This window comes from Staurois parvus, unplaced genomic scaffold (genome assembly GCF_062004578.1).
Source record: "Staurois parvus isolate SC_StPar_1 unplaced genomic scaffold, SC_StPar_1.0 ptg000917l, whole genome shotgun sequence".
NCBI lineage: Eukaryota > Metazoa > Chordata > Amphibia > Anura > Ranidae > Staurois > Staurois parvus.
Genome location: NW_028318713.1, coordinates 1,578,772 through 1,602,645, shown reverse-complemented (window position 1 = coordinate 1,602,645; position 23,874 = coordinate 1,578,772). Strand labels below are relative to the sequence as shown.

Here is a 23,874-nt window from a genome sequence, read left to right as displayed (position 1 = left end):
ATACCTATTGTGCTCATTATGAGGGTCTATCACCATCCTTGTACTGAGTTCCTGGGCCTGTGTACCTATTGTGCTCATTATGAGGGTCTATCACCATCCTTGTACTGAGTTCCTGGGCCTGTGTACCTATTGTGCTCATTATGAGGGTCTATCACCATCCTTGTCCTGAGTTCCTGGGTCTGTGTACCTATTGTGCTCATTATGAGGGTCTATCACCATCCTTGTACCGAGTTCCTGGGCCTGTATACCTATTGTGCTCATTATGAGGGTCTATCACCATCCTTGTACTGAGTTCCTGGGCCTGTATACCTATTGTGCTCATTATGAGGGTCTATCACCATCCTTGTACTGAGTTCCTGGGCCTGTATACCTATTGTGCTCATTATGAGGGTCTATCACCATCCTTGTACTGAGTTCCTGGGCCTGTATACCTATTGTGCTCATTATGAGGGTCTATCACCATCCTTGTACTGAGTTCCTGGGTCTGTATACCTATTGTGCTCATTATGAGGGTTTATCACCATCCTTGTACTGAGTTCCTGGGCCTACATACCTGCTGTGCCCTTCATAACGTGCTCCCACCATTTGTATATTATGGAGAATGTAACAGAAGGAGCTGGACCACAGAAAGATGGACAGGAACACCAAAGTCTCCCAGGTGGACAGGAGCAGTGTCAGGGCAGGAATTACCGTATGTCAAGGAGATCTCAGTGTTGGGGTATCTAAGACAAACATGAAACCAGAGACTGACTCAGCCCCCCCAGGATCCACCTATAACCAAAATTCACTTTTAGGTGAATTGATCCTTTAACTGTAGTATAGAACCTACCCATGACAACCCTTAATTCACTGAAATGAAATAATAACTATTTCCGGAAAGGTTGTTAAAGACTACTATGGAGGACATGTCTTCATTGCCCTTTGTGTTACCCACTGGTAGGCCAATAGAATGTGAGACTTACGTGAATTAGTTGAGGGCGAGGTGGAAGTCATGGGTGTCAGGTTCAACTGCGAGATGTCAAAGTCGTCACAGTCGTCTGTATCTTGCACCAGACCAACTTTGTCAAAGTAGCTTGAGAAGGCATCTGAGGTACACTGGAGGGCAGGCTGGTCCGGTTGTCTCGATGGCACTGGAGGAGGGTTCACCATCTGGAAATCCTTGAACATCTCCTTCGTTACTTTCTGATCTGGCCGTAGGGGGCTTGATCGCATGGAGTCGCTGGAGGGCGGCACAGCGGCTACCGGGGCGGTACTACCTTGGAACATGGCTGCTTGGAAAGGCAATACAGTCTGTGTTGGCATGAAGGCAGCGGGTGGAAACTGACCGGGCAGGGTGGGCCACGGCTGTTGCTGAGTGGGGGGGTAAAGGCCCGGCTGGGCCCATGCTATCGTCTGGTTTCCCTGCATAACCTGAGGAATGGGAGGCTGGCCACCCAAGACCATCTGTGGCTGTATCAATGGTTGTTGTCCCCAGAACGATGGCTGGACGGCTCCCATTGCGACATAACCTGCCGGGAAAACAAAAAAAAAGATAGAAAATGCCAATCAGAAACAGAAACGTTTGAAAATATTTCCAGATTGAAATGGTAACCTTTATGTAGCCTGTGGTCTACTGAAGTCCCTCAATATGATGCTGTGTCTGTTGTCTTCTGTTGGTTGGGACCAGGGGCGGACTGACCATTTGGAAACTCGGGCACTGCCTGAGGGCCCGGGGCCAGTAGGGGGCCCCCATGAGATGCCCCTGGTACCTTTTTCATAGGCTTTTTTGAGTTTGGGCAAGGACACAGGGGCCCCATGATCCCCTATTGCCCGGAGGCCCCATAAGTTGTCAGACTGATTATGGACACCATGAGAGTTCTATGCCGTCTTATTAATGTATCTCCAGATGCATGGTGGAGTGTAATAATCGATCCAGACTTGTAATGTTACCATTGCCAGGACAAGGTCACCCAGCACCCAGGGCAAACAGGAAACTGCCCCCCCCCCCCCCCCAATGCTTTATTAAGCATGAGTCAGTGTCTACTCAAAACCCCAAAATATTTACTGGCTTGTTCAAATCATGATGTGCAGTGATGTGATGTACAAATACAATGTGTTCCTGCTGGTCATTTATTTGCCCACCCATGGTGACCCATTCAGATGCAAACCAAATGGTGGTTCATTCATATGCAAATAATGTAGTAATTTGCAAACCAATGCAGAGGCGGACTGACCATTGGGGAACTTGGGCACTGCCCGAGGGCCTGGGGTCAGTAGGAGGCCCCATGAGATGTCCCTGGTACCTTTCATAGGCTTTCTTGGGTGTGGTTTGAGTGTGGGCGAGGACACAGGGGCCCCATGATCCCCTATTGCCCAGGAGCCCCATGAGTTGTCAGTCCGCCCCTGTACCGATGTGCCTCACCCAATGTGCAAATACTGCACCCCACACAGCTGCCCCAACTGCTCCCCACCATTGTCCTGATTGTTCCTATTCTGAATAATGTCAATTTGAAATCGGTGTATCACAATGATACTTTGTAATGCCTTGCATTGCGCAATAAAAATTTACTTGCCAAAAAAAAAAAAAAGATCCACCCTTGTTGATATATACACAGTTTATACTGTATATACTCCCACATGGAAGAAGAATATATTTGAAATATATTTTAAAAAATATTCTTCCCAAATATATTGACATATATTTGAAATTCTACAATTTTGGCCATATTCAATATATTTAAAAATATATTTCAATAAATAAATATATATATTTATAATATATATATATATATTGCATGTTGAAATACGTTTTTTATTACAAAATATATGAAAAATATTTTTAAAAATATATATTTTTTAAATATATTCTTCTTTTTTTAACATATAAAAAAGTCATTTTAACATATATTTTAATTTATATTTTACATATATTTGTAAATGCATTCCAAAAATGTATATTAAATGTATTTTTAAAGATATACAGTATGTTTGAAAATGTATTTTTAAAAATATATTTCAATAAATATATATATACTGCATGTTGAAATGCGTTTTATTACAACATATATGAAAAATATTTTTAAAAATACATTTTCAAACATACTGTATGTCTTTAAAAATACATTTAATATACATTTTTGGAATGCATTTACAAATATATGTAAAATATATGTTAAAATGACTTTTTTATATGTTAAAAAAAGAAGAATATATTTAAAAAATATATATTTTTAAAAATATTTTTCATATATTTTGTAATAAAAAATGCATTTTAACATGCAATATATATATATATATATATATATATATATATATTTATTGAAATATATTTTGAAATATATTGAATATGGCCAAAATTGTAGTATTTCAAATATGTGTCAATATATCTGGGAAGAATATGTTTAAAATATACTTCAAACGTATTTTTCTTTCATATGGGCTGCACCCCCCCAGATTTTAGTTGTTCCCCCCGAAGCCAATCACCCCTCCTTTCCCCTTGCCCTGTGCCCAGCCGCTGAACTTCTCCCATCCCTGCACTGCACACCACCTGGGCACAGGCAGCAGAGCTCCTCCTCCACACAGCACATGGCTGAGCGGGGCCGCTGATGAGGCAGTACAGCCAGCTCTCCTGTACAGGGCGCCATCAGTTCAAAAGGGGCACCTGCCGAGCAGAAGGTCCGGCTGTACTGCTGTTGCTGACACCGATCATTATGTGGCTCCACCTGCAGAGCTGCCGGCTCCTCCTCCTCTCCCTTCGGCTGTGCTGCAGGGGGATTGATTCTAGAATCTGAACCCCCCACCCCCCTGCTGACTGGGCCCTCTTGTGTGCCCCCCTTTCACCTGCTGTCCGGGTCATCCTGCGTGCCCCTTTTCCCCCACACTGCTGCCACCTTCCTTTCAGGATGGGGTTCAGGGTGGAAAGTGTGTGTGTATGGGGGGGGGGGGGGGCTGGTAAATATGCCATATTTACCAGCCCCTTCCTTTCCTGAATGAACAAAGTGAGCGATCTGTACCAATCACTCTCTATGTCCATTCATCACTGAAGCATAGTAACCTGTGCTTGCTATGCTTCAGTTTGGGAATGAACAGGAAGCCTCTGAGTGCCACCAGCTGAGCTAAAGCTAGACTGTAGTTAACAGCAGAAAAAGCCAGTGGCTCCTGCTGCTGCCTCTATGTCCTGTGAGGAAGGAGAGAGCCACTGCTCTCATGCACAGTGCTGGATCCAGATTGGGCTCAGGTAAGGATAAGGAGGGGAAGAGCAGAACACAGACAGGTATTGACCATAATGCAGAAAATGGTAAAAACCCTTCTGCCCTTACAACCACTTTAATTTGAGTCTTTAATGAATTTTCAAGAAGGGCCAACGCATTTCGGGCATTGTGATCCCTTTGTCAGGGCCTATCATAGACATGGTGTTTATTAATAAAGGTGATCCTGCCAGTAAATACGTTGTTTTTCCTTTTTCTTTAAAAGGGCAAGGTTGTCTAGAAAGAGCCTAACTTACAAGGGTCGGGAGCAGGGGCGGACTGACAACTCATGGGGCCCCCGAGCAATAGGGGATCATGGGGCCCCTGTGTCCTTGCCCACACTCAAAGCACACCCAAAAAAGCCCAATAAGAGGTACCAGGGGCATTTCATGGGGCACCACTGACCCCACTGACCACGCTGCTGTGTGCTGAACTGCTGAACAAACAGAACTGAAGTCTTGATACAAGAAGTGAAAAATAACAGATCTGCTGGCAGGATCAACAGGTAATAAAAAAAACATATAAGAACACCTGAATCAGATGATTGGGAGGTGATTGGACACACCCTAATCACACCGTATGGCACCGATTTTCCCTGCTGCCCAGCTACCCCCCTGGATGTTTCAGGATGGAGAATGGAGGAAAGGGCCAGTAAATATGTCATTTACTGGCCCTATCCTTTTCTGAATGACCACATGAGTGATCAGTGCTGATCCCTCACTGTGTTCATTCATAACTGAAGCGTAGGAAACTGTGTTTCCTATGCTTCAGCTTATGAATGAACAGGACGCTGCTCAGCACTTCCCTTTCATTCACTATCCAGTGCAGCTGAGGCTGCAGAAAAGGGGACTGGCCCCATCCTTTTCTGAATGACCACATGAGTGATCAGTGCTGATCCCTCACTGTGTTCATTCATAACTGAAGCATAGGAAACTGTGTTTCCTATGCTTCAGCTTATGAATGAACAGGACGCTGCTCAGCACTTCCCTTTCATTCACTATCCAGTGCAGCTGAGGCTGCAGAAAAGGGGACTGGGGAATCTCTGTCCTCAGTCCCTTTCTCTGTCTGTTTAGACTCCTGATATTTCAATAAAGCTCCCTCAACGCAGCTCCTAAACAAATAATAAAAAATAATATTGCGAAAAAATTGTGAAAAAAAATAAATTAAAAAATAAATTAATTAAGGAAATTAAAAAAAAAGCTACCGACACCAACCTCTGCCCTACTGAAAGAGTCCACTATTCTACCGACACCAACCTCTGCCCTACTGAAAGCGTCCACTATTCTACCGACACCAACCTCTACCCTACTGAAAGCGACCGCTATTCTACCGACACCAACCTCTACCCTACTGAAAGCGTCCACTATTCTACCGACACCAACCTCTGCCCTACTGAAAGCGTCCACTATTCTACCGACACCAACCTCTGCCCTACTGAAAGCGTCCACCATTCTACTGACACCAACCTCTGCCCTACTGAAAGCGTCCACTATTCTACCGACACCAACCTCTGCCCTACTGAAAGCGTCCACTATTCTACTGACACCAACCTCTGCCCTACTGAAAGCGTCGACTATTCTACTGACACCAACCTCTGCCCTACTGAAAGCGTCCGCTATTCTACCGACACCAACCTCTACCCTACTGAAAGCATCCACTATTCTACCGACACCAACCTCTGCCCTACTGAAAGAGTCCACTATTCTACCGACACCAACCTCTGCCCTACTGAAAGCGTCCACTATTCTACTGACACCAACCTCTGCCCTACTGAAAGCATCCACTATTCTACCGACACCAACCTCTACCCTACTGAAAGCGTCCACTATTCTACCGACACCAACCTCTGCCCTACTGAAAGCGTCCGCTATTCTACCGACACCAACCTCTACCCTACTGAAAGTGTCCGCTATTCTACCGACACCAACCTCTGCCCTACTGAAAGCGTCCACTATTCTACTGACACCAACCTCTGCCCTACTGAAAGAGTCCACTATTCTACCGACACCAACCTCTACCCTACCGAAAGCGTCCGCTATTCTACTGACACCAACCTCTACCCTACTGAAAGCGTCCGCTATTCTACTGACACCAACCTCTGCCCTACTGAAAGAGTCCACTATTCTACCGACACCAACCTCTGCCCTACTGAAAGAGTCCACTATTCTACTGACACCAACCTCTGCCCTACCGAAAGCGTCCACTATGTCCGGGACCGCGTGTTTGACAGCCGAGGCCGCGAATATGTGATTTTGCGCACCCCTGCCGCCCTGTAGCAGTCTTCCTGCTGTACGGTGGCGGTAAAGCGGTAATTTTAAAGAGAACATTAAAATTAAAATAAATTGCAATTTTTAAAAAAGTGTCCTCTCCCTGTCTCACTTGCATCCATGTTTTTAAAAAAAAAACATTATAAATGTCTCCAGCGCACAGCGAAGGGCGTTCCGCGCTTATTAATGGCTTTCCTCTCATTTGCGCGGAGAGTCGTAACCGTTCTAATTGTCAGATCACGGCACAGCGTTTTTAGAGGTCAGATTTATTTCCCCGCTAAACAGCCCCTTTCATTCACAAGTGTTTATTCCCCACTAAAGGACGGCGGCCGAGTCATTAGACGCAAAACGCATTAGCTGTCAGATTTCAATTTTCCCGGAGAGCGATTTTCAGGGTCATTGCTCCAAACAGGCTCCTTTAAAATTAAAAAATGGATTCCTCTTTATCAGCGAGGACCCGAATTAATCATCGGCGTGTAAGGCTTGACTCTATACCGCGGTCCCCGAGGGACGCGACTGCGAGAGGCCTCCGGGGATTCATCTGTACGGAGGGGTCCCAATGGAGGGCTCGGCTCTTGAAGGGTGACATGACACAGCCGGGGTGTCATCCATCATTTATTAATGTGATTATCAGGAAACTGTGCATAGATCATACCGGTCCGTGTCATGATGGAGAGCTCCAGATAAAGCGCATTTATATGGTGATTTAGTCCCTTTAAAACGGAGAACTGTCCTTTTTTTTTTTAGACAGAAAACATGTAATTATATAAGATCCCTAACATTTAAAGATTTTTTTTTTAAGCTGATGATATTTTTCTTATTCTTTGCCTTTTCTTTCCCCCTCATCAATATGATATCAAAAACTAAATAAATAAATAATTATGTATTTAATTAATTCATTAATTAATTATTTAATGAATTAAAGTTCTATTCCTTCACTGCTGAAAAACAAAACAAAAAAAACTAAAAAAAAATTACGTAATTAATTAATTGATTAATTAATTAATACAACAAAAATGTAATGACAAAAAATAGCTGCCTGTCCTGGTCCGCCTCCCCCCCCCCTCATCATTATGATATCAAAAACTAAAATAAATAAATAATTATGTATTTAATTAATTAATTAATTATTTATTTAATGAATTAAAGTTCTAATCCTTCACTGATGAAAAACAAAACAAAAAAAACAAAAAAAAATTACGTAATTAATTAATTGATTAATTAATTAATACAACAAAAATGTAATGACAAAAAATTGCTGCCTGTCCTGGTCCGCCTCCCCCCCCCCCCTCATCATTATGATATCAAAAACGAAAATAAATAAATAATTATGTATTTAATTAATTAATTAATTATTTATTTAATTAATTAAAGTTCTAATCCTTCACTGCTGAAAAACAAAACAAAAAAAACTAAAAAAAATTACGTAATTAATTAATTGATTAATTAATTAATTAATACAACAAAAATGTAATGACAAAAAATTGCTGCCTGTCCTGGTCCGCCTCCCCCCCCTCATCAATATGATATCAAAAACTAAAATAAATAAATACATAATTATGTATTTAATTAACTAATTAATTAATTAACGTTCTAATCCTTCACTGCTGAAAAACAAAACAAAAAAAAATTAAAAATAATTATGTAATTAATTAATTAATTAATTAATACAAACAAAATGTAATGATAAAAAATGGCTATACATGCGCTGTCCTGAAATAGTTACATGGTCACCCTCCCATCAATATGATAATAAATAATTAACTAAAACCTTTCCATTTTCATTATCTCTCCATTGGGACACCTAAACTGACAAAAGTTCAAATTCTTCACTGCTAAAAAACAAACAAAAAAATTTAAATAAATAAAACAAATAAATACATAAATAATTACGTAATTAATTAATTAATTAAAACAACAAAAAAATGTAATCACAAAAAAATGGCTGTACATGCACTGTCCTGAAACAGTCACACGGTCACCCTCTCATCAATATAATAATAAAAATATTAAATAAAACCTTTCCATTTTCATTATCTCCCCCACTGGGACACCTAAACTGACAAAAGTCCTAATTCTTCACTGCTGAAAAACTAAAATAAATAAATATTTAAATATTTTTTTTTTAAGCTGATGATTATTTTGCTTATACTTTGCCTGTCCTGGTCCGCCCCCCCACCTCATCAATATGATATCAAAAACTAAAATAAATAAATAATTATGTAATTAATTAATTAATTAATTAATTAAAGTTCTAATCCTTCACTGCTGAAAAACAAAACAAAAAAAATTTAAAAAATAATTACGTAATTAATTAATTAATACAACAAAAATGTAATGATAAAAAAATGGCTGTACATGCGCTGTCCTGAAACAGTTACACGGTCATCCTCTCATCAATATAATAATAAAAATATTAAATAAAACCTTTCCATTTTCATTATCTCCCCCACTGGAACACCTAAACTGACAAAAGTCCTAATTCTCCACTGCTGAAAAACTAAAATAAATAAATATTTTTTTTTTAAGCTGATGATTATTTTGCTTATACTTTGCCTGTCCTGGTCCGACTCCCCCCCCCCCCCTCTAACTAAATTAAATAAATAAATAATTATGTATTTAATTAATTAACGTTCTAATCCTTCACTGCTGAAAAACAAAACAAAAAAAATAAAAAAAAAATTATGTAATTAATTAATTAATACAACAAAAATGTCACCCTCTCATCAATATGATAATAAATAACTAACTAAAACCTTTCCATTTTCATTATCTCTCCATTGGGACACCTAAACTGACAAAAGTTCAAATCCTTCACTGCTAAAAAACAAACAAAAAAATTTAAATAAATAAAACAAATAAATACATAAATAATTACGTAATTAATTAATTAATTAATTAATTAAAACAACAAAAAAATGTAATCACATAAAAATGGCTGTACATGCACTGTCCTGAAACAGTCACACGGTCACCCTCTCATCAATATAATAATAAAAATATTAAATAAAACCTTTCCATTTTCATTATCTCCCCCACTGGAACACCTAAACTGACAAAAGTCCTAATTCTTCACTGCTGAAAAACTAAAATAAATAAATATTTAAATATTTTTTTTTTAAGCTGATGATTATTTTGCTTATACTTTGCCTGTCCTGGTCCGCCCCCCCCCCCCTCATCAATATGATATGAAAAACTAAAATAAATAAATAATTATGTAATTAATTAATTAATTAAAGTTCTAATCGTTCACTGCTGAAAAACAAAAGAAAAAAAATTTAAAAAATTACGTAATTAATTAAGTAATTAATTAAAACAACAAAAAAATGTAATCACAAAAAAATGGCTGTACATGCACTGTCCTGAAATAGTTACACGGTCACCCAGGAAAGTTATACATTGGGGCGGATTTACTAAAAGGCAAATAGACTGTGCACTTTGCAATTACAGTTGTACTCACGTTCCCCAGAGTTTAGTGAATGCGGTGAAGCGTCTCTTTGTAATGAATATCCAACAGTACAAAGGGAAAATTAAAAACAAACAAACAAAAAAACAGCATTTTTTTCTTGCACATGGTTGGATGATGGAAGTCAGCAGAGATTTAACACATTCACTAAGGGCACAGTGCACAGTCTGTTTGCCCTTTGTAAATCAACCCCATTGCCCCCTTTCCCTGTTTCCTCCATCCTCCTGTTCATCAACATGCATAGTCTATACAAAACTAAAAAAAAGTAATCAAAATAAAATCAAAAATATTTTTAAAAAACCTTAAAAAAAATAGTAAACCAAAATAAAATAAAAAATTAAAAAAAAATGTAAATAAAAAAAAAAAGATAAAAAAAAAATTGGCTATGCAATGCATTGTTCCCTGGTTCCTCCATCCTCTGGCTCATCAACATGCATAGTCTATTCAAAACTAAAAAAAAAAAGAAAAAAAAAAAACAAAAAACAAACTTTAACAATAGTAAACCAAAATAAAAAATAAATAAATAGATTACATATCTATAAGGTACATGAGGCGCATGTGTCAATCATTGGGAGGGGTGATCAGGGAATTTTTTTTTTTTCACAATGTTATTACTCAGAAGATCACTGTACAAGCCATAGTTTTAACCGTCATGAGCTAAAATCGGACAGAAGGGGGCGCCAATCTGAGTGTAGGGGCCTAATGGTGTCAAAAGGAGTAAAAAGTACTTTGAGTAGTTTTTACTCCTTTTGGCACCATTAAAGTATGAAGTGCACCCCTAGCCAGGAACAGGCTGGATGATGTCCAGCAGGCCTGAATCGGTTAAAGTGGTTGCAAACCTCAGACGTTATAAACAAAGCACATCCCTCTATGGTGTGTATTTGTCTCTATCTAGAGCACTGAGTGTCATTTCTGTCTGCTGCTTCCTTCCTCTTCTATCAGCATGAATTGCTTCTGACAATTTTCCCAAACACCAAGAGAAAAATGGTGACAGGGGAGGGAGCTCCAGAACACAGCCTGTGATTGACAGCCTCAGCTCTGTTTCTATGAGCTGTGTGGAGGGGGGGGGGGGGGAGTGTCATTTCCCACCAATCAGCTCTCAGAGCTCTCTTCACTGAGCTCTGTGGAGTGTTTTATCAGCTCCCTGTCCACTGCTTTTTGAAAGCTCAGACAGGATGTATAATTCAGCACTTTGAAGAGCTGTAAAGGAGAGGAGACTGTAGATAAACAGGTACAACTTATGCAAGAGGATTTGTTTAATCTCTTTGTATTACCTGAACTAGTCACTTCACTGGGTACATGTAATGGTTTACAGCCACTTTAAATCCTTGCCACGTATAGAATTCACCTGGAGAATTTTTCATCCTTATTTAACCACTTCCTGTCCGGCCGCTGTATATAAACGGGCAGACGGTGGCAGTGCAGGGGTGGGTTGCCACTCATAAATGGTGCCCGCCATTTTGGACTGTGAGCATTCCCTGGGAGCGTGCGGCACCGCGCTCCGGTGCCCGCTGTGTCCTGAACGCTATACGGAACCTCTGTGTGAGGTCCCGATCATGTGATCACTGATTGGCCAATCAGTGGTCATATGAATAGGTGTAAGCAAGATGTCACTTGTGACATCATTGCTTACTACTAATGAAATCTGTGAATGATCACAGAGGTCACATGGTACAGGGTCATTCACAACAGCCTTGTACCATGCGACAAGCGGTGACCAATCACAGCTCACACAGTATTTCTCAATGGCTGCAAGAATGCAGCCAGAGAGAAGGAGAAATTATTGCTTTTTGGGTGTAAAAGCAATCAGTGTAAAAAAAAAAAATCTTCATCACCCCCCACAAGTAGTACAGTGTCACTATAGTGATACTGTGCTGCTAGGGTGACAGTATGTTAAAATAAAAACAAAAAGAAAAAAACAAATAATAATATAAAAAAATAAAATAAAAATGTAAAAACAAATTTAGAAAATTTTAATTTTTGGTTATAAACTAATCTGGGTTATTTTTTTTTACCAAAAAGAAAACTGAATAAGTTTTGGCCAAGATTTATGAAGAAAGATTATTTATTTGCAAAATTGTATAAGAAAAGCACTTTTTTTCAAAATGTTTGGACTTTTTCATTTATATATAAAAAAAAAAAAAAAATCCCAGCGGTGAATAAATACCACTAAAATAAAGTTTTACCTGTCTCAAAAAAATGCTAAAAAATTCATATGGGTACAGTGTTGCATGACCGCGCAATTGTCAAAGTGTGATAGAGCTGAAAGCTGAAAATTGGCCTGGACAGGAAGGGGGTGAAAGTGTCCGGACTGGAAGGGGGTGAAAGTGTCCGGACTGGAAGGGGGGGAAAGTGTCCAGACTGGAAGGGGGGGAAAGTGTCCAGACTGGAAGGGGGGGAAAGTGTCCGGACTGGAAGGGGGTGAAAGTGTCCGGACTGGAAGGGGGTGAAAGTGTCCTGACTGGAAGGGGGGGAAAGTGTCCGGACTGGAAGTGGGTGAAAGTGTCCGGACTGGAAGTGGGTGAAAGTGTCCGGACTGGAAGGGGGGGAAAGTGTCCGGACTGGAAGGGGGGGAAAGTGTCCGGACTGGAAGGGGGTGAAAGTGTCCGGACTGGAAGGGGGGGAAAGTGTCCGGACTGGAATGGGGGGAAAGTGTCCAGACTGGAAGGGGGGGAAAGTGTCCAGACTGGAAGGGGGGGAAAGTGTCCGGACTGGAAGGGGGTGAAAGTGTCCGGACTGGAAGGGGGTGAAAGTGTCCTGACTGGAAGGGGGGGAAAGTGTCCGGACTGGAAGTGGGTGAAAGTGTCCGGACTGGAAGTGGGTGAAAGTGTCCGGACTGGAAGGGGGTGAAAGTGTCCGGACTGGAAGGGGGTGAAAGTGTCCGGACTGGAAGGGGGTGAAAGTGTCCGGACTGGAAGGGGGGAAAGTGTCCGGACTGGAAGGGGGGGAAAGTGTCCGGACTGGAAGGGGGTGAAGGTGTCCGGACTGGAAGGGGGTGAAAGTGTCCGGACTGGAAGGGGGGGAAAGTGTCCGGACTGGAAGGGGGTGAAAGTGTCCGGACTGGAAGGGGGGGAAAGTGTCCGGACTGGAAGGGGGTGAAAGTGTCCGGACTGGAAGGGGGGGAAAGTGTCCGGCCTGGAAGGGGGGGAAAGTGTCCGGACTGGAAGGGGGTGAAAGTGTCCGGCCTGGAAGGGGGGGAAAGTGTCTGGACTGGAAGTGGTTAAGGGCCAAACCTTCGATAAATATTCCCATTAATGCTTCCCAGTATACAGGAGTGCTGCAAATACTGATTTTTTTTTTTAACCACCTCCCGTCCTCTGCTTGTGCGTGCGATCCGGTGCCCGCTGTGTTCTCCGGACACAGTGAAACACTGATCGTCGGACGAGACCTCTGTGCGAGGTCCCGATCATGTGATCACTGATTGGCCAATCAGTGATCACATGCAGAGTAGTAAGCAAGATGTCACTTCTGACATCATTGCTTACTACGTGTGAAATCTGTGAATGATCACAGAGGTCACATGGTACAGGGCTATTCACAACGGCCTTGTACCATGTGACAAGCAGTGACCAATCACAGCTCACACAGTATTTCTAAATTGCTGCAGGAATGCAGCCAAAGAGAAGGAGAAATGATTGATATTACAGCCTTTATGGGTGTAAAAGCAATCAGTGTAAAAAAAAAAAAAAAATCTTCATCACCCCCCCCAAAAGTAGTACAGTGTCACCATGGTCACTACTAGGGTGACAGTATGTAAAAAAAAAATAATAATAATATATAAAAATTATGTTTAAAAATTATAATTTTTGGTTATAAACTAATTTGGGTTATTTTTTTTTTTACTAAAAAGATAACGGAATAAATTTTGGCCAAGATTTATGATGAAAAAATTGCAAAATTTTATAAGAAAAACACAGGAAGGGGGTAAAAGTGTCCGGACTGGAAGTGGCTAAAGAGGCAAAGAATGAAGTCTTACAATCTGACAGCCCCTCCTTTATCCTATACCCGTAGCAGGTTTAATCTCATTGGCCGATTTTCCAAAAGCTGGTCGGAAAAAAGACGCTCCAAAAAGAAAACAATCACCTACTTTCAGGGTAGGACTTCTTCATAAATCTCCCCTTTCCCTTTCTGTAACGTGTATGTCTGTGAACCAGCAGGGGGCAGCGTTGCTCCAATTTACAATTTCCTATTACCAGTTAAATTCCATCCTTCTGCTGACAATAAATGGCCATATCGTCACATTTTAATAACCGTATGGTCGACCTGCTGCAGCACTGAGAACTGAGTAAACATCAACATCCTTTATCCCGAAAGAAGACGTCTATTATTTTTCACGTTATCCTGATTGAAAATTCAGCGCTGCGAGACGTTCTGTGACATCATCGGTCACATTTCATTCATTCAGGAGCGGACGGGGTTACAATGTATCTCAGCGGGCCGGGATCGTTCAGACGGGGTGACGTTAGGGACCTGTGTTTGTAATGCAGATAGAGAGATCTTGTATGTAAACCTATTTTTCGGTGTGTTTGGTCTCCTACTCCACTGTATGCAGTTTTCGGAATCATATAATTTGCTGGTAATTTGTTTCAGATTTTCTCCCCTGGAGATCCTGTCAGTTGTAGTCCTTCTTGTGGCTGGCCGGCCATGTGTAAAGCTGAATCCCAGTCAGAGTTCCTCCAGCATCATCTAGCCTAAATGTGTCAGAGACAAGGCCCACGGGCCGCATCCGGCCCGCCAGGCCATATCATACCTCACACCTCTCCTGCAGCTACAGCACCTTTTTGATCTCCACCCCTGTCCCCACCTTGTCTCAGCAGTCAGCAGCTGAGAGGAAGACAGAGCTTCTCCTACAGATTCTTAGTCTCTCTGTGCAGCTACAGCATCCCCTTCATCTCCACCCCCACCTTGTCTCAGCAGTCAGAAGCAGAGAGAAGGATCAAACTCCTCCTACAGATCCTGCATCTGTCTGTGCAGCTGCAGCACCCCCTTCATCTCCACCCCTACCTTGTCTCAGCAGTCAGCAGGGGAATGAAGGACAGAATTCCTACAGATCCTGCATCTCTCTGTGCAGCCGCAGCACCCCCTTCGGCTCCACCCCCAACATGTCTCAGAAGCCAGCAGTATAGAGGAGGACAGAACTCCTCCTACAGAACCTGCATCTCTCTGTGCAGCTGCAGCACCCCCTTCATCTCCACCCCTACCTTGTCTCAGCAGTCAGCAGGGAAATGAAGGACAGAACTCCTACAGATCCTGCATCTCTCTGTGCAGCCGCAGCACCCCCTTCGGCTCCACCCCCAACATGTCTCAGAAGCCAGCAGTACAGAGGAGGACAGAACTCCTCCTACAGATCCTGCATCTCTCTGTGCAGCCGCAGCACCCCTGTCAGGAATGGACTCAGCACTGGTGGTGGGACTCACCTGCTGTGTGGGCTGCAGTACCAGGGCTGACCAGCGGGTGCTCTCAGCAGCCAGAAGCTCACTCCTGCAGTCAGCCAACACCTGGGTTTGATTGCAGGAGGTGTATTTAAGGAATGACCAGGCCTGTGATCAGTGCCTTGGTGTATGTTTCCCATGAGCCTCTGTACCTGGTATCCTGTGTTCCTGCCTATCTGCCTAGTTGCTGACCCTGCTTTGATCCTGACTTCTGCTGACCATCTCCTGTTGAACCCCTGGCTTGCCTGACCATCCTTCTGCCTGATCCTCTGTACCGCGCTGCCCGTGAGTTACTGAACCCGGCTTGTGACCCTGACTATTCTCTGCCTGCTCCGCCGGTACCTCACTGCCCGCACGTTGCTGACCTGGCCTGCCTGACTACGCCTGACGCTACCCAGACGATCCATCCATCCCGCACGGATCCAGTCACTACTGTCCAAACCTGCCAGCCCCTCGGCGGACCCCTCTACCACAGTTGGGTGCACTCAGGGGCCGCGACCTGGTCTCAGTGCTGCGCCAAGTCCATCCCCACCATCAGGGGCTCTGGTGAAAAGGCAGACTGGGGCTTAGACTCCGCGCCCTGGGGAATCCTGGTCTGTGGGTCACTAGAGATCCCGCCGGGCGGTGCCTGACAGTACCTTACGGCCCGCCTGACCATTCCACCTCTCCAGCCCTGACTACACCTGTGTTCCTAAAGCCTTCTACTTCCCTGTGTCAGTCCACACATTTCTGGTCACACCCCAATCCCTGACAACCCCCTTCATCTCCACCCCCACCTTGTCTCAGAAGCCAGCAGCACAGGAGAGGACAGAACTCCTACCACAGATCCTGTGTCTCTCTGTGCATCCGCAGCACCCCTTTCATCTCCATCCCCACCTTGTCTCAGAAGCCAGCAGCACAGAAGAGGAGAGAACTCCTACCACAGATCCTGTGTCTCTCTGTGCAGCCGCAGCACCCCCTTCATCTCCATCCCCACCTTGTCTCAGAAGTCAGCAGCACAGAAGGAGAGAACTCCTACCACAGATCCTGTGTCTCTCTGTGCAGCCGCAGCACCCCCTTCATCTCCACCCCCACCTTGTCTCAGAAGTCAGCAGCACAGAAGGAGAGAACTCCTACCACAGATCCTGTGTCTCTCTGTGCATTCGCAGCACCCCCTTCATCTCCACCCCCACCTTGTCTCAGAAGCCAGCAGCACAGAAGAGGACAGAATTCCTACCACAGATTCTGTGTCTCTCTGTGCAGCCGCAGCACCCCTTCATCTCCATCCCCACCTTGTCTCAGCAGTCAGCAGCACAGAAGAGCACAGAACTCCTACCACAGATCTTGTGTCTCTCTGTGCAGCTGCAGCACCCCCTTAATCTCCACCCCATCTTGTCTCAGCAGCAGAGAGGAGGACAGAACTTCTACAGATCCTGCATCTCTTTGTGCAGCCGTAGCACCCCTTTCGTCTCCCCCCCCCCCCCTCACGCACCTTGTCTCAGCAGTCAGCAGCAGAGGACAGAACTCTTCTTACAGATCCTGCATCTGTCTGTGCAGCTGCAGCACCCCCTTCATCTCCACCCCATCTTGCTTGTCTCAGTAGCCAGCAGCAGAGAGGAGGACAGAACTTCTACAGATCCTGCCTCTCTCTGTGCAGCCGCAGCACCACCTTTGTTTCTGCCCCCAAACAGGGCAGCACAGAGGAGGACAGAACCTCTACTACAGATCAAGAGTCTCTCTGTGCAGCCGCAGCACCCCCTTTGTCTCCACCCTCACCTTGTCTCAGGAGTCAGCAGCAGAGAGGAGGACAGAATTCCTACAGATTCTGTGTCTCTCTGTGCAGCCGCAGCACCCCCTTCATCTCCACCCCCACCTTGTCTCAGAAGCCAGCAGCACAGAACAGGAGAGAACTCCTACCACAGATCCTGTGCCTCTCTATGCAGCCGCAGCACCCCCTTCATCTCCATCCCCACCTTGACTCAGCAGTCAGCAGCAGAGAGGAGGATTCTGTGTCTCGTTGTGCAGCTGCAGCACCCACCTCCAACCCTCTTCTCATCCTCCTCCAGACCCTGCACTTTCTGCTTCCCAGCTCTGCCCCCAGCAGCACACGATAAGGTGGGTGCACTGTGATGTAAGGGAGGGGTGGGGGCTCTGGACATCTAGTCTTACAGATTCAACCATCCCATTAAGGGCAAACATAATGCTGATGCGGCCTGTGATGAAACTGAATTTGACACCCCTGATCTAGCCCTTTTTAACAGCATATGCTTACATTTCCTTCCTCGCCCCCTACCGATCAGTCTGGTCAGCAAGAGTGAGGAAAATTCACTGTATATAATGAGAAAGATCCGCACTCCAATTTCCACCTAATTATTGTAGAATATCCATTAAAGGGCAACTGCTGATGCATTTCAGGCTCACCAACGCTTACAGCTGAGTGTGAAACGCGTCAACACTTGCTTCCCCTCACTATTGCTGTGATTTGCAATTTTTTTGGATATTCTACAATATTATAATTAGGTGGAAATTGGAGTGAGCTCTCATGCAGCCCCAGACCATGACACTCCCACCACCATGCTTGGCTGTAGGCAAGACACACTTGTCTTTGTACTCCTCACCTGGTTGCCACCACACACGCCTGACACCATCTGAACCAAAGCAGTTGATCTTGGTGTCATCAGACCACAGGACATGGTTCCAGTAATCCATGTCCTTAGTCTGCTTGTCTTCAGCAAACTGTTTGTGGGCTTTCTTGTGCATCATCTTTAGAAGAGGCTTCCTTCTGGGACGAAAGCCATGCAGACCAATGTGATGCAGTGAGCGGCGTATGGTCTGAGCACTGACAGGCTGACCCCCCACCCCTTCAACCTCTTGGCCACTGTACTGCAGCTCAGTTTCAGGGTCTTGGCAATCTTCCTATAGCCTAGGCCATCTTTATGTAGAGCAACAATTCTTTTTTTCAGATCCTCAGAGAGTTCTTTGCCATGAGGTGCCATGTTGAACTGCCAGTGACCAGTATGAGAGAGTGAAAGCAATGTCCGGTACTCACGGAAAGCTCCCGATCTCCTCTTTCAATCGGGACCTTTACCGATCATGTGACCGCCGTGACGGCGTGTCACGACAGTCACATGACCCTAAACCCTGCCCCGCCTCCCAGCTTTTGGAACCCTTAAAGGGCCGGGAGGCACCGGCGCCAAGGGGCTAACCCCTTGACGCCGACGTAACACAAATATGCGGCCCCACAGAATTGGGCTTTTTTCCGTGGGGCCGCATATTTGCGTACCTTTCTTTCTGCTGGGAGTGCACCGCACGGCGCGCTCCCAGCACAAAGACCGCGGTGTCACTGAGAGCCCTGGGTCCCGTTCTAACGATTGGGACCTGGGACTCCCGATTCCGGGTAACATGATCACTGTGATAGCCTCTGATTGGCTATCACAGTGATCAGTCACTGTACAGCCCGGCCCCCTTGTTTTTTTCTCTCTCTATGAATGGAGGAGAGAGATACATTGTATATCTCTAACTCCTGGCATCGAGGGAAAAAAATATGTTTGTAAAAAAAAAAAGATAAATAAATATTTAAAAATATTAAAAAAGAAAAGAAAAAATACCTAGATCAAGGTTTGATCTAGTTCAGTGCCAGGGTTAGTGTTTGGGTCAAGGTCAGGGTGAAAAGTCAAGGTCAAATGGTCAGGGTTAAAGGTCAGGATTAAAAAAAAAATTGGTATCAGTGTCAGTTAGTGTCAATGTCAGTGTGTTTTAGTTAAAAAAAGACAAAAACAAAATGCGTACTGGGCTGTATTACGGGTACAAATAACATACACATATAGGGTATGGCTGCGATCGTCAAGAGCTGGAGAATTTATTTTGGGTTGTTCCTTGGTGGTTGGTTATGGTAGTAACAAGAAACACACAGCTAAATAATATTTTTTTGTACTATTTTGGGCCAGTTTTCCTTTGATAATAAAAAAAAAATCAGCAGATATCCATTACCATTTACCGCCAAATGAAAGCCCAATTTTTCCTGAAAAAACGCGGTATAATTCACTTGGATGAACAAAGTAGTTGTGATGATATGGACGGTTTTACTAACACAGGTCAACGTTGCAAAATTGTGCTTAGGCATTAATATTTGTTTTACCCTTAGGCGTGAAGGGGTTAAAAAGTAATTTTCAAAATAAACGGGCCGAAATGTCTAAATTGCATGGGCCCAGAGGGGGCGTACAGGTGTAGAGCCGAACTGGTCAAGAAAATCGAAATGGGAACTGGCTGAATTCTCAGGTAAAGCGGAGATCACCTTTAAAATCGATGTTCCGTGGTCTTTTAAGCCGCGTGGAAGGCTGACCCAGCTCCACTTTGGTTGTGAAATGAAACCATTGCCGCTCCGCATCCGTTAAGATTTAAAATACAATCCGGTCTATCTGCTTAAACAAATCCAATTATTTGATCCTTTTCATTGGCCACCGGAGGCGGATCGATACTAAAGCGTCTGCTCAAAGGTTATCCATGGATTTTCCCTATCCCCCAGTAACGTGTTGATGCTCAGAACCCCCCCCGAGGCCCGATTTAGTGTTGTGTCTTATATGTCATGTCTCCTCCACTGGCTGCAAGTCATCTCTAATTATAGCTGCAAACAACCGGGAGTTCCAATGTAGCACCGAGCCGAGGAAACTCATTATCGCTCTTCTTGATGTCTTCCTGAAAAAGGGGGCTATTTCACCGAGGCTGAGCACCTGTGGACCAGTGAATGTTCGTAAATGAGCCCCTTCATGCTCCAAGAAGAAAGGACTTTTGGGTAACGCCATATTTAAGAAGCAGGCTTGAAAATACCCCTTTTGATAATGTACATTGTGTACGAAACGCGTAAAGGAGGAGCCACACACGCCTGTGACGTCACGCCGCTGGATCACGGCCATCTTATATACCCAGCTGGTTAGTGCTCACAACAGCTTTTATGCTGCACATACTATTGCATACCGCAGCATATGTTGATTGGCGAAGGCTTTTTGAATTTGGATTAGAAATTGAATGTGTGGTCATACTTTTATTTATTTTTTGCTCATTAACCACATGCCACCCAGCCACTGTATAAATACGTTGGCAGGGTGGCACGGGCAGGCAAAACCACGTTTTAAAACGTGTGTTTTGTAAACAGGTAGGGGGCGCGCGCAAGGCGCGCCGCCGCCCTACCTGTCCCGCCGATCACAGCCACGGATGTCAGTCACCGGGTCACAGCCGGTCCTTACTGGCTATCTCCCGGCGATCGGCGGCAATCAGTGACAGAGAGCACAGCTGCAGTCGCTGTGCTTTCTGTCACTTCCCTGACAGCTCGAGTACAAGCTGATCGGGACAGAAGAGTTTCTCTCTCCCGATTAGCCTGTCCCCATCCAGTACACCCCCCCCTAGTAAAACACTCCCCTCACAACAGATAACCCTTCCCTGGAAAATAAAGTTAACCCCTTCCTCCCCAGTGCCATTAGTACAGTGTCAGTGGTTTTTTTTTTTGCACTGATCACTGTATTGGTGTCACTGGGGATGTCAGTGACCCCAAGACAGTACCCCCCAATGTCAGAATGTCCGCAGCAGTCCCGCCATAAGTCGCTGATCGCCGCCATAAGTCGCTGATCGCCGCCATTATTAGTATATAAAAAAACAAAATCCCAGTATCTTTCCCGCCATTTGTAAACGCTATAACTTTCACGTAAACCAATTAATTTATACGTATTGGGTTTTTTTTTTTAGCAAAGACATGTCGCAGAATGCATTTTGGCAGAAATTTATAACCAACTTTGAGTTTACTATATATTTTTTATAGCTGAAAGTAAAAAATATTGTTTGTCTTCAAAATTTTTGGCCTTTTTTTGTTTATAGCGTGAAAAATAAAAAGCGCACAGGTGATCAAATACCACTGAAAGAAAGCTCTATTTGTGTGAAAAAAGGACGTAAATTTCGTTTGGGTGCTGCATTGCATGACCGCGCAATTATCAGTTGAATTAGTGCAGCGCCGAGTAGCAAAAAGAGGCGTGGTCATTAAGGAGGGTAAATCCTCTGGAGGGCAAGTGGTTAATAAAATCATCTATAATTTTGACATACTACACTATGGGCACCATTCTTTGCTCCGTACCGAGCATTTAATCCCCCAGGACTCCAGGTGACCATCCCAAGGCCCAGAGGTGAGTAATCTTTTGCTGAACCCCACCGCAGCCCACCTATTAAGGAGACCTCTAAAGGCGCCATCCCACTGCCCATACCCAGGGAAGAGTTTACCCATTCCAAGCGGTATCCTTTCCAGGATAGAGGGGACCTCTGGTGTATTTGATGTGATTATTGCGCATCTGGTGAGTGCGTAATTTTACTATTTTCCTGCACGTCACCGAATTACATGCCTACTGAGATTGCTAGAGTCACCACCTAGAGTCACCATCCTGATCATACCAGCTGGTTAGTGCTCACAACAGCTTTTATGCTGCACATACTATTGCATACTACAGCATATGTTGATTGGCAAAGGCTTTTTGAATTTGGATTAGAAATTGAATGTGTGGTCATACTTTTATTTATTTTTTGCTCCTTAATAAAATCATCTATAATTTTGACATACTACACTATGGGCACCATTCTTTGCTCCGTACCAAGCATTTAATCCCCCAGGACTCCAGGTGACCATCCCAAGGCCCAGAGGTGAGTGATCTTTTGCTGAACCCCACCGCAGCCCACCTATTAAGGAGACCTCTAAAGGCGCCATCCCACTGCCCAGACCCAGGGAAGAGTTTACCCATTCCAAGCGGTATCCTTTCCAGGATAGAGGGGACCTCTGGTGTATTTGATGTGATTATTGCGCATCTGGTGAGTGCGTAATTTTACTATTTTCCTGCACATCACCGAATTACATGCCTACTGAGATTGCTAGAGTCACCACCTGGAGTCACCATCCTGATCATACCAGCTGGTTAGTGCTCACAACAGCTTTTATGCTGCACATACTATTGCATACTACAGCATATATTGATTGGCGAAGGATTTTTGAATTTGGATTAGAAATTGAATGTGTGGTCATACTTTTATTTATTTTTTGCTCATTAATAAAATCATCTATAATTTTGACATACTACACTATGGGCACCATTCTTTGCTCCGTACCGAGCATTTTATCCCCCAGGATTCCAGGTAACCATCCCAAGGCCCAGAGGAGAGTGATCCATTGCTGACCCCCACCGCAGCCCACCTATTAAGGAGACCTCTAAAGGCGCCATCCCACTGCCCATACCCAGGGAAGAGTTTACCCATTCCAAGCGGCATCCTTTGCAGGATAGAGGGGACCGCTGGTGTATTTGATGTGATTATTGCGCATATTAATTGCGCATCTGGTGAGTGTGTAATTTTACTGTTTTCCAGCACGTCACCGAATTATATGCCTACTGGGATTGCTAGAGTCACCACCTAGAGTCACCATCCTGATCATACCTTCTTTTACTCATAATTGAACTTTTTATTGCATATTATGTTTGGACATTATTTATCGAGTGCACCTATATTTTAAGGTTTTAACACTTGAGCTTCAGGTGTTTATATCTGTGACGACAGTGACTTTTGGGGGTGGGAGGACCCCTGTATCATCTCCCCATGTTCCTCTAATGTGTAAGGCACTCTGTGCCTGTTAGGGGTGATCTGTCCTAGTATTGTGTGGACATGTATAGGTGGGGTGTGGGGGTTGTTCATTGTTCACTGCCAGGTGCTGCATCCCATTGTTCTATTGTGTCTTGCTTGCCAGCAAACTATTATGGGATGTATGCGTTCCTGTATTGTCTACTGCCACTTGGTTGTCCCATTGTTCTATTGTGTCTTGCTTGCCAGCAAACTTTTATGGGATGTATGTGTTCCTGTATTGTCTACTGCCATGTGGATGTTCCATTGTTCTATTGTGTGTCTTGGTTTGGTGGGGGGTGTTTCCGGCAGCCCTTCCCCCTGATGGGACGGCCTGCTGATGTGTTTCCTGTTCCTGGTTGTATTTCCCCGCCCTGTATATATATCTTGTGTTTGTGTTAAAAGAAAGCAGTTTTACTTCCTGTCTTAAGAAGCCTGGTGCTGTCTCGTCCTGTATGGTGAGCGGTGGTGTCCGTGGATCTGTGTTCGTACAGGGAAACTAACGGAAATAGCTTGGCGCAGTCGGGGTCCGGTCCCGTTACAATATCCATTTATATTTATACTTTAGCGCTGCACTTTGTGTTTTATATTACATGCAACACCTACATTAGGGCTCCATTCACACTTGTGCGACTTCAAAATTGTGCGATTTTCATTGCGACTTTACAGTGCGGCTTTGGATGAGTGCAACTTTGGCTTTGACCAAGGATAATTGTTTCTGCTGCACACAGTCGTATGCAAGTCGAATGTTCAACATTCAGGTGCGACTGTGGAGGGTTTACATTGAAGTCTATGGTCCTCAAGTCGTATGAAAGTCGGAACAAAGTAGTGCAGGTACTACTTTGAAGTCACACAGATATGAA

At 44.0% G+C, this 23,874-nt stretch overlaps 1 protein-coding gene across 8 annotated transcripts in view; it reads right to left on the bottom strand.

Annotated features, from left to right (window-relative positions):
* The window catches only part of DAB1 (DAB adaptor protein 1), a 1,130,661-nt gene that overhangs the window by 29,416 nt on the left and 1,077,371 nt on the right, over nucleotides 1-23,874 (bottom strand). For all 8 annotated transcript variants that reach the window (XM_089656556.1, XM_089656558.1, XM_089656557.1 and 5 more), the window contains one exon: nucleotides 963-1,508. In XM_089656556.1, the coding sequence (XP_089512682.1) occupies nucleotides 963-1,508 (546 nt within the window). The remainder of the gene's footprint in view (nucleotides 1-962; nucleotides 1,509-23,874) is intronic.